This window comes from Chelonus insularis, unplaced genomic scaffold (assembly GCF_013357705.1).
Source record: "Chelonus insularis isolate UGA/USDA-ARS -01 unplaced genomic scaffold, ASM1335770v1 contig_355_pilon, whole genome shotgun sequence".
Taxonomy (NCBI): Eukaryota; Metazoa; Arthropoda; class Insecta; order Hymenoptera; family Braconidae; genus Chelonus; species Chelonus insularis.
The window spans coordinates 216,318-232,886 of record NW_023276520.1 but is presented as its reverse complement, the minus strand read 5'-3'; the positions used below and the strand labels follow the sequence as shown (position 1 = coordinate 232,886).

Genomic DNA, 16,569 nt, shown 5'->3' with positions numbered 1-16,569 from the left:
AACTTGAAAATCTGTTCAAAATATACACGTTCACTTTTGGCTTTATTATGGTAAACTGACGATTGAAGATGATACGAATTGTCATCACACTTTCACGCGTCATCGCAACAATAAAGGAGACGCCCTGATTGCCCGGGATACATTTACTCACTATTCCTTTTTTTTCTCTTATTTTTATCACACTTTTCAAGCACTCTTTACTGCAAAAATTCCCTTTCTTATCTTAATGCTCAAAGTCTGATGGAATGTACTTTTGTTTTTGATCCTGGCTTCTTTCTTCTTCTAACTAAAAATAATGTTTTCTTCAACATAATAACTCACTCATATCAATTTTAATTATTATTATATTTTTTAAAACTTATCCAATAAACAAATGATTGGAATAAATTATTCTCTCGAAATAAACTTGATTTTTATTACACAAAACAATGTTTATTTAATTAATAAAAAAAGTCTTAAATATTCGTAATAAAATATTTTATTAAATTTAACGAAAGTTTGCTTGAATAATATATTTTAATATTTGGTTCAAGATTATTGTAAATTTAAATACATGACATGAGATTAATTCTTACTTTCTGAAATACCATGGATCTTAAAAAAGAAATGAGACATTAGAATAAACCAATACTTAGATAATTTTATTCAAAATAAAAATGTATTTTTTTAATAAATTATTTGAAGTAACTATCAGAACTGAATCTATAAGAATGTTACCATGTCAATTAGCAAAAAAATCTTTAATTAAAACTATTAAAAATTTTGATTTTATTAGTTGGAAAAAATGTTACTTATTCACAGTCAATTTTTTCTCAGTATAAAAATATTTTTACTTCTAGAATTTAAAAACTGCACTTGTCATTTTTACTGAAGGTTGGTGGAACAATTATCTCAGTGCAACTACATTATTACGTTAAATGAATAATTTATTACATCATTACATGAATGAATAATAATTAATTAAAATTTTATCACAAAAAAAAGCTTCTATCAAACTTATTTTTCATCATTAACAATCATTGCTATGATTTAATATTAATTAAAATTTTTTCAATAGAAAATCATGAATACTTGGGAAATTTTAGAATATTTAAACAAAAATTGAAATGGGTATTATTTTTTTTTTATCTTCCTTGTCAAGTTTATATATAAGTAATCGATTATAATGTCGTGTGAATAGTTTGTTCGGTCGTCAGAAACAAAAGAGGACATCAATGTTGATTCTTCGATTTGTTTAGTCCCTTGAGTTTTTCGTATGCCGGAGGGTGGTATCGGTTCACCCTAGAATAAACGGAAACTATCGTAGCTTTCGAAGTGTCCGAAGATTCATTGTTTTCCGATACAACGTGAATACACCACCTGGGGCATCTATTGAGATAGACCAAAGGTCTTATCGTTTTTCCAATGAGCTGTAACAATTAATCCAATCGTTATTAACATTCATTTTTAATTTCATGAACTTGTATCTGGCATTCGTGGATCTTGTCATTCTCAATATTCACGTATATGCCGTTAATCTTAGTAAGGTTCGATATGGTTGGAAGTTAAATATATCCTGCATACTCATGGTCTAATATCATCCGTCATTAGATTGAACGTGAAGAAAGAGTGAAAGAGACAGGGGTAAAGGAATTTGTGGTGAAGCCATTCCTTAAGCAAAATTGAGTAAGAAGAGTCTCTATTTGAAGCTTCTAAAGCATCTTCTAAGTAGAATACCTAATGACAAGATTGAACCACTAAATCGACTCATTTGGATTAAAATTAATCAGTAATTATTAAATGTAAAAAATTGATTTATTTCAAGTAACAATTCATTAAGAGACATTGATTATAAAAATTTCATAAACTCGATAAAATAATTATTTTTAATTAATAACGTGGAATAACATCTAAAATGTTTCAACTTATTTGGTCATTTGTTACATATCTTTCTTGATAGTATAATGTGTCACATCTCGATGAAAGTCAATATATAAAATATCGCAATGCAATAGAATAAGCTTTGTAAACTACCAAAATGATTTATGGTTTTGAAAAATTGAAAATAATTTTTATATTAAAAATAAAGTTTGTTGGGTAATGAATTAATATATTGATGACTAAAATAAAATTTTATATTCATTTAAATGCACAGTAATTACAGAGAAATTTTTATTCAAAATATTTATTTTAATATTAATAAATAAAAGTTTATATTAGTTAATAGAATAATGAATATAGAAGAATTACATAAAAAAAAGCAAAAATTACTTTGATAAGTTTCATAGTTTTATTTTGATTTTTTTAAATCTATTTTCTCCATTTATATGTACAAATTTTGATGTATGGGTTATTTAATTCGGTCTAGATTTTCTAATTAATGTATTCATTTTTGTTTTTACTTTTAAATGGGAAAAAAATAATTAATTAAAATAATTAAAAACATTCGTCATTTGTGACACTTTGAAAATTTATGAGGCTGTAACTCACACATCATATTAGCCTGACCTTTGTAAATGGAATAGTCGACATAGAAAACCCTGGTATTTACACAGGCTTTTCCTTGTTGCTGAAGTTGAAAAGATGATACTACTGTGGTGGATTCGAAGATTTGATGGGCTTTTGGAAAACGTAAAGCATGAGAAGTTGGATGAGTCTGATGTAGTCAGTGGTTATATTACCACACTACAAAATATTTCTCATGTTGGATTTATTTATTACTGTTTCTTATTCATCTTAATTTTTGAGAACTTTCTTCTACCCTCTTTTTTTTTAAACTCTACATTTTTTTTTTTAGTTATAAAAGTTACCCCAACAATGTGGAAGAAAAGCCACTGGAGGTATTTTGAATCTCCATAAGTTCTATAGAGAAACTAGACATTGAGGAATCTCTTATTTAAATAATTTTTTTCATTTTATTCTCGTACTATCATCAAGTATGTTTCTTCGATACTCTAGGAATTTTATGCAAATTCATACTATTTTTCAGTATAGCGCTATAAAATTCTATCATGTGAAATGAAGCTTATTTTCATCAAATTTAAAGCTCTATATTCTGAGTGGCAATGAAATACAGCAATAGATGGACCTGATCACATTTTCCTATAGCACACCGTAATGTTATTAAAATTTTGTAAAATAATAAGAAATATTAACTTGGGAATTATTTTTAAAAAGATAGGAAAATCTTTATGACCAGGAAAGTGTACAGTTAGTTCATGTCTCAGTCAGAAACTGAAAATAAACAAATCAATCATGTGTTGCTATAATCCAATTCGTTGACTGCCAATGCAAACATAAAATACATGACCATGTATTCAATAATATTCTATCTATATTATACAAATAATTATTAAATGAACTATGTTTAGGACTTCAGAGTAGAACTAGATTTAAATTGTTACCTAGAATATTGTTCATATTTAGGCTTTTTCTAATAATACATTTTATATTGAATTTTCTGAATATTCCATGGATAAGAAGATTAGGTTTTGTTGTTGCATAGGTAAGCTGTTACAATCAACTACAACAAATATTAGTCGATCTATAAATGTCTACTAACACCCTCACTATATATGCTATGTACGTGCTTTTCTATCGACTTTAGAGTATTATCGTACGTATCTGCTTTATTGATTATATTTTGTTTATTATATCAATCAATAATAAGCATCTTATCTAGACTTTTCCTTATCTTATCTTAGCTTACCTTAGCTTAAAGTTTTCTCGAGGAAAACGATCTAATTCGTTCTTCATGTATGAATAATTCTTTTATTTCAATTTTAATCTATTGATGTTAATTGAATATAAAAATTCTTTGTTTAAATTTTTAAAGAATAGACCAAAGGGTAAATGGCATCACAATGTCTTGTGTCATAAATATTCAATTAATATTTAGATCTCTTTTCTAGTCTGTGTGAAAATTTGAACATTCTCGTTAATCTGTGTATAATGTTATTTAGAAGCATCTAACGGAAGAGAAGACTAGAATTCATTGTTGAATTGTAATTTTCTACGACAAAGAGGTAACGCCTTGTTTCCTTGGGTTTTACAACAAATTGTGCCCCTAAAACCCTCGTTCGAGTCTCACTCAATTTTCAACAAAGATATCACTTGAGTTTTCATTTCACATAGCATAATGCAGAATAAATAAAAACATTTATTTTTTGATCAATTTTTTTGTAAAATTTTTAGAATTGATGAAAATAAAAAAAAAACAGAAATTTAACTCATAAATTAATTTTATAGCCAATAATTCAAGATGAAGTGAATTACAACGATTGTATGAGACTATTATTTTTATTGGAATTGAAATAAACTAATGGAAGGGATCAAAAGTTAAAACATTGATCTAATAAATTATAAATACAGCAAAAAAAAATGATAATGATATTTTAAAATATTTTTGTTTTTACAATTTTTTATTTTTATAAAACAACAAAAAAATTTTATTTTTATTGAAGTTTTGTATTTTAAATTTTAAATCAACGAAGAATAATAATTTTGAAAGTTTCTTTTCAAGCCTGATTTATAGTATGAGATCAAACTGCTTGGAATTATAAAACTACCACTAAAATTTCACAACTTCAATATGGAACGTGAAATTCATTCAGCTTGTGGATACCTTGGTCGAGATTATATTCCAGAATATTTTTAATTTATCTAAATTAAGTTTTAGTTGAGAATTATTTATATTCACGGAATTTACCCTATCAATGAAAACTCTTGAATAAAATTTATCATGATATATCCGTAAATTATCGATTACGACGCAAGAATGACGTTGAAACCGCAACTCGATATACTAGGATTGACGCGAGAAAAAAAGGAAGAGTAGTAGAAAAAAAAAGTCAAAAGGCGATCAGATCATCAAGGGATAGAAGTGTACGTAGGACCCACATCAATCATTTTGATTCATGTGGGATAAGTTGTGTCTGCTGTGGTCGAATTATCTTCTAGGATATCCATTTAAAATAATACTGTTCATATTTATATTGCTCACAAACATGATACTTTAAAATAAAATTAGATCAAAAATTGGGTAAACATTACATTAGCTAATAAAATTGGCTTTATTAAAAATAAAAAATTTATTATCATACATTTATTCGTTTGATTCTTGTACTTGTAACAGCATTCTTCTTTTATCATCTTTTTCTATCCTAACAAGTTAGAGAAAGAAATTAATAAATTTTAATTATCTAATCTAATGTTTCCATATTAAATTTTCATATTTTCTTTAGACGGACTATAACCGGCACTTGGAAGAACTGATTGAGAGGACAGAGAAAGTTTTGATTGAAGTCTTGAGGGCGAAACTGGATAAGAAAAGTCTGAAACAAGTCAGTGAGTTTCATCGACAACTGGAAAAGATTAGACACCTGTCTTTTGGTAATTTTAAACTTTTTTTTATCATTGATAGAATTTTAAAATTTAAATGTCATTTTGTTTTACTATAAAAGAAATAAGTAATCATTTTATACGTTATTGTTAGAAAGATTATATGAAAATGGATTAGTTTTAAATCAGAAATATTTGTAAGATATTTCATGATTGATAACACAAATTAAAATGTCATTAATTCTTTTATTTATTGTACTCATTGTAAGTTACATTATTAATTCTCTAATTATTGAAATGGTTAAAAGAATTCTTTTCATTAATTTTTTTGTAATTAAATTTCTCTTTCATCTTTTGTTCTGTAAATATATTGTTTTTTGAATTTTTTCATTTCATGCTTAGACAAGAGTCTTTCAACCACGATGGCCATCGAGACAGAAATTTTTTTACAACGAACAAAAGAGCTCTCTACATTAATTTCTGCTATGGAAACACTCGACACATGTTCAGGAAATGTAGAATTAGCGTCAATCAAGGATAAACTTACAAACTTGTCACACTTTGTAAAACAAGATAATTGTTTAAATGCTGGAGGGAAGTTTGAATGGGTGGACAGTGTGCTTGTTAAGGTATAAAAAATGATTCTTAAAATATAATCAAATATATAGCTAATATCACATTGTATTTTACCAGTGCTTACAAGATGGAACATGGCTTTTAGTGGATCAAGTGAATCTCTGTAGTCCAGCAGTTTTAGATCGATTGAATGGGCTACTTGAACCCGGGGGAGTACTTACTGTTGGTGAAAGAGGTGTTGATAATGACGGTCGAATCCATACAATAAAGCCTCACCAAAACTTTCGACTTTTCCTAACAATGGATCCACACTATGGTGAAATATCGAGGTAAATTATTATTGAATATTTTAGTATTTGAAAGTAAGAAATGGAATATATTTTTATTTATTCATGTATTCATAACATTACATCATATATCATAACTTGATATAAAAAATTGACATATTTTGATGAAAAGTTGTGCAAATGATCATTTCAAACTTATATTTTAAAATATATATATTTTTTTTTATAGAGCAATGAGAAATAGAGGAGTTGAAATTTATCTCTTAGACCATAAGAAAAGTTATCAAGAAAATGACTTAGACATAAAATCATTGATGTACAATACAGGATTAACAAGAAATAACCATCAAGAGATTTTGTTAAACATTCATCAAGAAGTTTCGAGCCAACAGCTTTTAACAGATAAACTCAGCACAATCCAACTACTGCACTGTGCCTTTCTGATTACTCAGCAAATATCAAGAGGATTTTCTGTGAGGGAAGCATTCTTTACTTCTTGTATAGATGTATATATTAAGTCTCAATACATCCAACAGCCTGAAATCAAAAATCGTTTGATGTCAATTATAGAGAGAATAATTGATAAATTCAACGTTACACAAAGCATCCCACCAGTAATTGACCTAAGTGCAGTAACTTGGAACATTCGAGATCTGCAAGAAAATGCTCAGTTAACTGTAATTTCCCAACAGGGAATTTTTTTAATGTCTCTTAAAACTAGATATCTTCAAGACCCATCTAGAAATGCAACGACAAAATTCTTGAACGATTATTTGAATATGAAAGAATGTGGTAATTTTATTGATATGGAAATAACGAAAATTTTCCCTTACGTTTTACTGAACTTTTTTGAAAAGTCTTCCATTAAAGATATTTCTATGAGGAACGTTTGGTTGAATAAATTTATATGCGATTCTACTTCACAAAATCAATTTTTATTATCATTTAAAAATAAAATTGAACAAATAACTTATGAGATCTTGAAATCAGATAAAATATTCAACGCTTCTCGTCCATGGTATCAAACAGAATCTTTTGACATAACTCAACCACTTTGTTTAAGAATGTATATGAAAATGATCGATTTTAACTATCCGGAAAAATTAGAACAAAATAAAAATAAAAATATTATCACAGTAGAAGAATACTCTAAAAAGGTTCATAACTATAATCTACAAGAAGATAACATTATACCATTAGTAACGAATTTTGTTCCATTCGCTACAAATATTCATCAATGGATTACCAATTATCTTTATAATTTATCTCAATGTGATCATAAAAAATACATTGAAATACGATTAAATCTTCAATGGTTCCGAAGATTTTATAAACAAGGGCAACTAATGTTTATAGATAAATCACAGAAAGGACAAACAGAGAACAATTTTACGAAAATGCTATTAGTTGTTCATTATAGATGGTTAAGAAAATTACTATTAAAATATTTTGAAGAACCAAAAAGTACTGAGGATCATGATGACAATAAAAAAATAGAGGAAACATTGAAAACATTAATATCTGAATTCGATAATTTTTTGCATTATCAAAAGTCTTTTAAAAAATTAGCAAAAAAAGTTAAGAGACAATTAAATATCATGCGTCCATTTACATCACAAACAATGATTGATGGATATAAGAAAATTACTAATTATTCTAAAAACTTTTTATTACCACTTCAAAAACCGATTGATAGACAATTTAATTTAATACTATTACAACTGGATGAATCTATTGAGATAAAGTCAGATTTAATAATTATTTGGGAAGAAATTTTCAATGATCGATTTAATGAAAGAATGTTGAATAATATAGGAACATATATTAATGAATTTCACGATGAATATGAATTAGATTCTCAAACAAACGTGAAAATTGTTTATAAAAAAATACTTACCAATTATCCGAGGGAATATTTAATAAAAATATCAATGGATGTACAACTTTGGCCGTTATATGAATATGGATTCATTCTTTTTGTGTACAAAATTCATCGACAATTAAGTGAACATTCATATAAAAAAAGCAATGATAATGAGATGATAAATGGAATTAACACTATAAATAATTTTTTGAAATTTTTAAATCTTCCTACTCATTTAGTTGCAATATTAAAAGTAACTTTATCAAAAATTGATAATAAACCTGAACGTGAAAGATTATTACCAGAATTGTTGAGACATTTATTTCAATATCAAGGTAATTATCAATTCTGTAATATTCATAAATTCACTTCTTACTTAAATTCGCCGTTTGATGAAATTATCAATCAGACTGATTTTCCGAATTATTCAGACCAATTATCTGACACAAACGAAAATAAATTAAATTATTCTGATAATAATCCAGTATTAATACATACATTATCAAGGTTATTATTGGCTAACGATGGAAATAAAGATGATTCCGTTGTTTCAATTGCTCCATTAGGACTTTATAAAATTCATTTAGATCAAATGAAAATGGTAAATGATATGCTTTGGCGTAATAGCATACCATTAAATTCAAAAAAATATAATTATATTGAAAATGATGAGAAATCTTTAATATCCTACATAAATTCATATTTAAAAGCTATTGAAAATGTTGAAAACAATTGTAATGTTCGTGAATTAATTATTCATGATTCAAATGATCCTATCATTACTAATAATACGAATAATGAACGATCGTATAATGTTTGTTATAAAAATCCTTTAGATAAATTAGTAATGATTAAAAATCGATTACAGTCAGATGAAAATACATCAAAAGCAGCTGATCGTGGTCTAGCTTGGATTTATTTAGGTTTACATCAATTATTTTTATTCAGCCATTTAGGATTCATTGATCCCGTAATAAAAACAGAATTAAAATTATCGTACACTCATGAAGATATCAACGATTTAATAACAATAATTTCTTCCAATACTTTAGATTCGTATCTAATGAATGATCACGGTTGGATTGGAAGAGGAAACACATCTAGATTATCTGAAGTTAACAAATGTTTAGAGAATTCATACAAAAATCACACTGAATTGATGCAATCAAAAGGATATCGATCTTCACATGTACCTTTTGGAGATTTAGTTAAACAAGTTTCTTGTTTCCGAGGAGATGTTGGATCACCAGAGTATATTATAAATAGTGCAGAGAATACACATAATGCCATTTTAAAATTATTACAAAATGACAAGTTTAATTTAAAAAAGTCTATTGAAATTGCACGACATGCGTCAGAAATATTAAAAAGTCGTCAAAGCACTTGGCGTGCTATTATGAATTCATTAGAAGATAAATTTTTGGTTAATTATCGTGAGCTTGTGACTCCAATAATGACGGGTCTAACACAAATTATTCATGGAGCTGATATTTTAGTTGATGAAAATAATCGATTAATTGTCACAGAAGAGACAAGAGTTAATTTATCAACTGCTGAACATTTTTTACAACATTTCGTTCAATTTCCAACAATTGGACCGAATCAACAAAGTATACTTCAGCTTATAGATTTATATTCATCACAAAATGGAAGAGAATTTATTAAAACACATTTAGATAAAAAGGATCGATTCAAAGCTTTAATAGAACTCTTTAATATGTTAAAAAATGCTCTTTATGAGCTTTATAATTATGTAACACTCAAACGAGAATTAACAATGGATTTATGGAATTTATTAAATGAATTGCTATCACAAATTGTTCTGATATGGCAGAAGCAAAGAATTGAAAAAGAGAAAGCAGCAGCAGAAGCAGAAAGTTTATATAAGGGCAATATAAACGTTAATGGGCAAATGTTGACTGAAGAAGAAGAGATAGATGAGCAATTAAGACATTTATTTCCCTGCAAACATGATCATGACTTTGAAGGTATTGACGACAAACAAACTCTTGAACAGAGAAAAGAAACTAATGAAAATCTCCAGTTGTATGCAGAATTAATTACTGAACATGATCTTCTAGAAGTTTATAAACTTCATTCGCAAATAGTTAAATCATTTATTCCGGCATTGTGGATGAAAAATTCTAATACATCAATTGAACGTAATTATATTGATCCTTTCATTCAAAGATTTTCTCTTTTCACTTCATTGTACTCACAAGTGGAAAAGTCTCTTTCGTCACAGTTGTCTACGAAATTATATATCAGTTTCAATGTTTTAGCATCAATTGCAGTCTCCATGAATTCTGGAGAAACATTAATTGATAGCTCTAATAATGCTATCGATGACAAAAAAAAATCTTACGATTTTTATACAAGTAGTAATATTGCAGAAGTAATACAGTGCATACTAATTTTAGATGGCATAATAAATAGAGTCAAAGATTATTTAGAAGAATGGCCTGAGCATCCAACTTTACAATCAATATGTATAATTATTCAGAGAATAAAAACTTTTCCGGTTACATCATCAGTCTCTCGGTTTCTCACAGGTCTTGAGCTTCTTGCGAGTAAAATACGTGAATGGCAAGAAAACGCACACATTGGTGTCAGTTTACACGAATATTCAGCTTCGTTAACCCAACAGATCATTGACTGGCGAAAATTGGAATTGAATTGCTGGAAGAATTGTTTAGATTCCACTCTGGAACGATTAATGGCGAAAGCTTCTAAATGGTGGTTCTTTCTTTATTCTCTTATAAACTCATATGTGAATAAAATACCTTTAAAAGATGATTTTATAGGCAATTCTAGGACTATGGATTTAGCAGAAGGTGAAAAAGATGATAAAATAACATTGAAGAAATTGATTGAATTGTTAGAAAATTTTATAAGTCAATCTACTCTTGCTGAATTCGAAGTTAGACTTGATTTATTATTAACATTCCATTCTCATGTATTTTATTTAAAACCTAGTAGTGAGAGACAAGAGCTTCTTGCAGTATTTTGGAATATTTATCAATATTATAAAAAATTTTCAACAGATATCAAAACAAAAATAAATTCTGTAAAAGCTCCAATTGAAAAGAAGTTACGAGATTTTGTTAAAATCGCTCGCTGGAATGATATTAATTATTGGTCAGTAAAAACAACTGTAGAAAAAACACACAGAAATTTACTCAAATTTATTCGTGAATATGAAACTGAACTCAATCAAAATATAAGTGCTTGTTTGATTATCAAACCAACAAATTGCTCTTCAGAAATACATATAAATAGTAATGATATTTATATCAATCCAGACTATTTTATAATTCTAGATAATAATGAAAATGACATTAAAATATCAAATATAGATAATTCATTAATTGAAAGATCAAATTTATTAACAAAAAAGGCAAAAAAGCTATGTAAAGAAACTATATTAATGTCAATGTATCCAGGATTACGAGTGGAAATAGATCATTTAATTGGAGAATTTATGAATCGAAGCATTGAACTTAAAAATATGGAAGTAGATCGAACTTTACCAAAACAAAAACAAAAATCACATGCAAAAAGTATTCTTCAACAAAAAAAACTAGCACTTGCTGATTACTTTAAAACGCTAACAAATATTGGACTTTCATATCGAAAAGGTTTAATAGCTTGGCAAAATAAACAGAATGAAATTTTTGACATGACTATACCACCTCTTGATGTTGCACATGCATTTCAGAAATTCGATCATCTTCAAGATGCAGATAATGAAATTTTGGCGTATTGGGATGGCTGTGAAAAGTATTATTATCAATCTTGTATCTATTTACAATCTTTAAATAGTACTTTTGTTAAAAATCAAACTGATCTAGGACCTCAGAATATAGAAAGATGTCGAGGATTTTCAATTCATCTGCTATCTATAGCTCAAAAGCAGAAAAAGTTTCTAACAAAACATATAGAAGATTATGTAACATTAAGGAAACAAATAATCAATTTAGAAAAGCTAAAGAATAATAATGATATTGATCTTCCAAGTAACGACGATATATTAAACTGTGCTAATGAATTAAATCAACTCGCAATTTGTTTATTGACTGGATTTGAACAAATAGATATCTATTTCCAGACTTGTCCCCAAGAAAATATTTTTGAATTAAAAGAAGAAATCTTGATCTTAGAAGTAAACGAAATACCAATGGTTAATGCAATTAAAGATGATCCAGATTGGAAAAATGGTGATTATTTAATAAACAATGCTATTAAATTAATCAATTCTATGATTTCAACGTATGATGAATTATTTTTAAATAATTCTGTAGTTGTAATTCGAAGTGGTCTTCATTTTAATTTCTTAAAACAATGTTACAAACATGTTGAAAAAATAGTGAAAATAATTGTAAAACTTGAAATGATGTTTAGTAATGAAAACGAAAAAGGTCATCCAATATTAATGACCATGGAGTTCTTAAAAACAAGAGCTGAAGAATGGATTAAAACATTTGATGCAACAAAAACAGTTAAAAGTCTTTATTCTTCAACAGAAACAAATAATGATGTAGAAAAAGTAAAAATAGAAGTGGAAGAGCTTGTAATGAAAATTTTAGTCATGATACAAGAGAAGTATAAAGAAGCTACAACACAAAGTGATGAATCACCTGATGATGAGTTAAAAGTGAATAAAAACGTTAATGAAGAAGATGAAAGTGTGGAAGACGGCAAAGAAAACTCACAGCTAGAAGACAATGGATTTCGTGAGAAATTAATTGAGTCTCTTGAAAAAGATATTAAGAATCTGCAGCTGGAGGAAGTAAATAAAAAATTGCAATCTCTTCTTCAAAGTATTCTTTCTTTAAATCCTGTTTATTCTCCAATTTATTATTCTATGATAATAAAAATTTTTCCGATTTTACAACAATTTATTTTGTTTTCTCAATTTTACTTGAATGAGCAAGTAGCTGTTTTTAGGACGACATGTAAGATTTTATATCTTCAACTTAATGTCTTTTTAGATTTAGCTACTAAAGGATTTTGTATGCCAAAAGATTTAGATTTGGAGGAAGAAGATGCAGATGGAGAAAGTACAGAACGGGATGTAAATGCTGGAGGAATGGGATTAAGTGATGGAGAAGGAAAAAAAGATGTTTCAGATAGGATCGAGTCTGAAGATCAATTAGAAGATGCTCGACCTGCTGGAGAAGAAAAAGAACAAGAAGAAGATAAAAATTGCGAAGAAGAAGAAGGTGGTATTGAAATGTCTGAAAATTTTGATAGTAAATTGCAAGATATTGAGAAAAAAAATGATAGTGATGATGAAAATAAAAGCGATGATGAGGACGATAATGATGAAGATCTAGACAAAGAGATGGGAGAAACGGAGAAGGGTGCTGAGCAACTTGATGAAGAAATATGGAAAGATGATGAAGAGTCTGATAATGAAGAGGATAACGGTAATGATACTGAAGAGCAAGGAAGAGGAGAAGCAATTGGAGAAAAAGAATTAAGTGCGAAAGATGATTCTAAGAATCACGAAGACAATAAAAATGATGAAAACAATGATCGTAATGATGAAAAAAGTCAAAAGAAAAATGAAATTGATGAAATGAATGAACCGGATGTGAATGATGATCAAATTGATCCATATCATGGAAACGATAATACCCAGCCAGAATGTATGCCAATGGATTTGCCAGATGATTTGAATTTGGATGAAGATGATGATGAAGGTAAGGAAAAACCAGAAGAAAATGAAGAGAATCCGTTCGATGTCGATCAAATGAAAGAATGTATTTCTGAAGAAAAAGATCAAAATGAAGAAGGTGAAGAAAAACAGATGAATGAAGATGAAAATAATAAAGAAGGTGAAGAATCCAGTGATGAGGAAAATGGAGAATCAACTGAAAATCTTGAAATAAAAAATTTAGATGCTGAAGAATCTGAGGATACCGAAAATCCTAATCAACAAACTCCTGGTCATGAATTAGATGATAAAAAAGATGATGAGAAGGAAAATAAAGAGGAGTCAAATAGCGAGCAAACAGCTCCAAGTATTCATGATCAAAGTAAGGAGACAGATGCAGCTGATCAAGTAGAAAGTAAACCTGATGGATCGAGAGACAAAGTTCCAAATGAATTTAATGAAGAAAAAAATTCGCAAAATCAAGATATTTCTGAGAAAAACGAACATAATGATGGAAACGATAAAGGAACCGGCCAAGCACAATCTCAAGAGCAGAATGAAGGACATTTAGGTTCAGTGATGGAACAAAATATGCCAATTCAACGAAATGGAGAAAAACGGCCGTTAGAGAAACGAAAAAATCCTGGGAAAAGTGATGAAGATCGAGTTTTAATGGATAATTTACAACCCAATATAAAAAAACAGAAAATAATGCAGTTTGACAAAAAATCAGAACAGGCAGAAAACAGTGAAGAAGGTTTTGAAGAAGACAATAAAAGTAATATAGATATGTGTCAACATGTTAAAGATTCTGAAAAATTCGATGATTGCGCAATTGATACAGCTACTGAAGAACAAGTAAAAAAACAAAAGATAGCAGATGAGAATGAAGAAGATAAGGAAAATAATGATGTAGAATCAAATCTAGATATGCACATAGACAATGATGAAATTATTCAAGAGGAAGTACAATCATTAAAGTCTGAAGTAACTCCTGAGAATGATAAAAATAAGAAAAATTTCCAATCAGAGACTAAAAATATGAATGAAGAAGAAATTGGTTCTCATGCAGAAAATAAAGTTGAAGTAGAAGGAGAGTTAGTTCAAACATTAACTGTTTCAAGAAAACAAGAATCTGCATTTTATACACAAAAAATTGGTGAAATAGATTCACTCGTAAATTTGTCACATATAGAGCGAAAGAGACTTGAAGTAGAACAAATGTTGCGCCAATGGACTTATACTCCATCAACACAAGAAGCATTAACTGCTTGGAATTGTCTAAGTGCCGTAACAGAAACTCCGGCAAGAGATTTATCGGAAAAACTGAGACTTGTACTAGAACCAACACAAGCATCAAGATTAAAAGGTGATTATCGAACAGGAAAAAGAATAAATATGAGAAAAATTATTCCCTATATAGCAAGTCAATTTAGAAAGGATAAAATATGGTTAAGAAGAACTAAACCATCAAAGAGAGACTATCAAATTATTTTAGCTGTAGATGACAGCAGTAGTATGGCTGATAATCATTCAAAAGAGTTAGCTTTTGAATCACTTTCTTTGATTAGCAAAGCTATGAGTTATTTAGAAGTTGGTCAACTGGGTGTTATTAGTTTTGGAGAATCTCCTAAAGTGCTACATCCTCTTGGGGAACCATTTAATGAACAAAGTGGTGCTAGACTTATTCAAGAAATGCAATTTGATCAGAAGAAAACAATGATAGGACAGCTGGTTGATTTTACTGTTGACATATTTGAAAGTCAAGTAAACTCAAGAGATAATGCAAAGCTTTTAGTAGTATTATCTGATGGTCGAGGTGTTTTCTCAGAAGGATCTGACTATGTTAACCAAGCTGTTCGAAGAGCTAAACTTGCCAATATCTTTTTGGTATTTATCATTGTTGAAAGTCCATTAAATAAGGTTTGTTTTTTTTTGTTTGTCTTGATGTTTGAACATTCATTCAATTACTATATTTTTATTAATAAATTATTGTTTGCAGGATTCAATTCTGGACATTAGAATGCCAATATTTGACAGTGGAAGATTACTGGAAATACGCTCATACATGGATGATTTTCCATTCCCATTTTATATGATTCTTAGAGATATTAATGCTATGCCTGGAGTTTTAAGTGATGCTTTGAGACAGTGGTTTGAAGTTGTCGGAAAAATTGATACGTGATAAGTGAATTTTTAAAATAATCAATCATTGTTTATTCTTATTATATTTTGAGTGATTTTGTAAAAGATTTTTGTCTATTTTCCTACTATAGTCATGTATATTATAATTAATAACATTACGATTGATGTTTTTGCTCATGGTTATAATTTTTCATAAATTTAGGTTTTTCAAGCACTTATTGTTTTTATTATCAAGCTTTTTTTGAATTATTGATAAGATAGATTGTCGATAACAACGAAATCATACTATAAATTCATGATACACTATCTTGTTCCATCAGATGAAATTTTCGTTATCTATTTGAACATCATTACACAAATATTTTTGGAACAAGTTTTTGAATTTTGAATTTTTCTTCAAATGATATAATCATTTCTATAAAACCTACAATTTCTTATGCTGAATATAATATTTGAACATTTTATATTAATAAATTAATTTTCATGTGATTTCTCTTGAGAACATAGGTTTCAATTTAAAACTATCATGTAAATAAGATAAGATTGAGGGAGATTTAAATACAAAAGATGTGTGCATTGTAATAATCGATAAAATTATCAGTAATAATTAATTTTTGATAAAAATAATGAATCGTTTAAATACATGAAAATCCAAATAAAACAAATTTAATTCACAATTCAATGTTTTTTTTTTTAATTTATTTATTAGCTCATTCTTA

General features: G+C 28.0%; 1 protein-coding gene across 1 annotated transcript in view; it reads left to right on the top strand.

The window, feature by feature from the left end:
- Positions 1–16,433, top strand: part of LOC118066805 (midasin) — a 50,222-nt gene extending 33,789 nt beyond the window's left edge. The window contains exons 6-10 of the mRNA XM_035083136.1: positions 5,223–5,370; positions 5,722–5,948; positions 6,013–6,224; positions 6,412–15,628; positions 15,708–16,433. Coding sequence (XP_034939027.1) covers positions 5,223–5,370; positions 5,722–5,948; positions 6,013–6,224; positions 6,412–15,628; positions 15,708–15,890 — 9,987 coding nt within the window. The 3' untranslated portion in view covers positions 15,891–16,433. The remainder of the gene's footprint in view (positions 1–5,222; positions 5,371–5,721; positions 5,949–6,012; positions 6,225–6,411; positions 15,629–15,707) is intronic.
- The last annotated feature ends 136 nt before the right edge of the window (positions 16,434–16,569 follow it).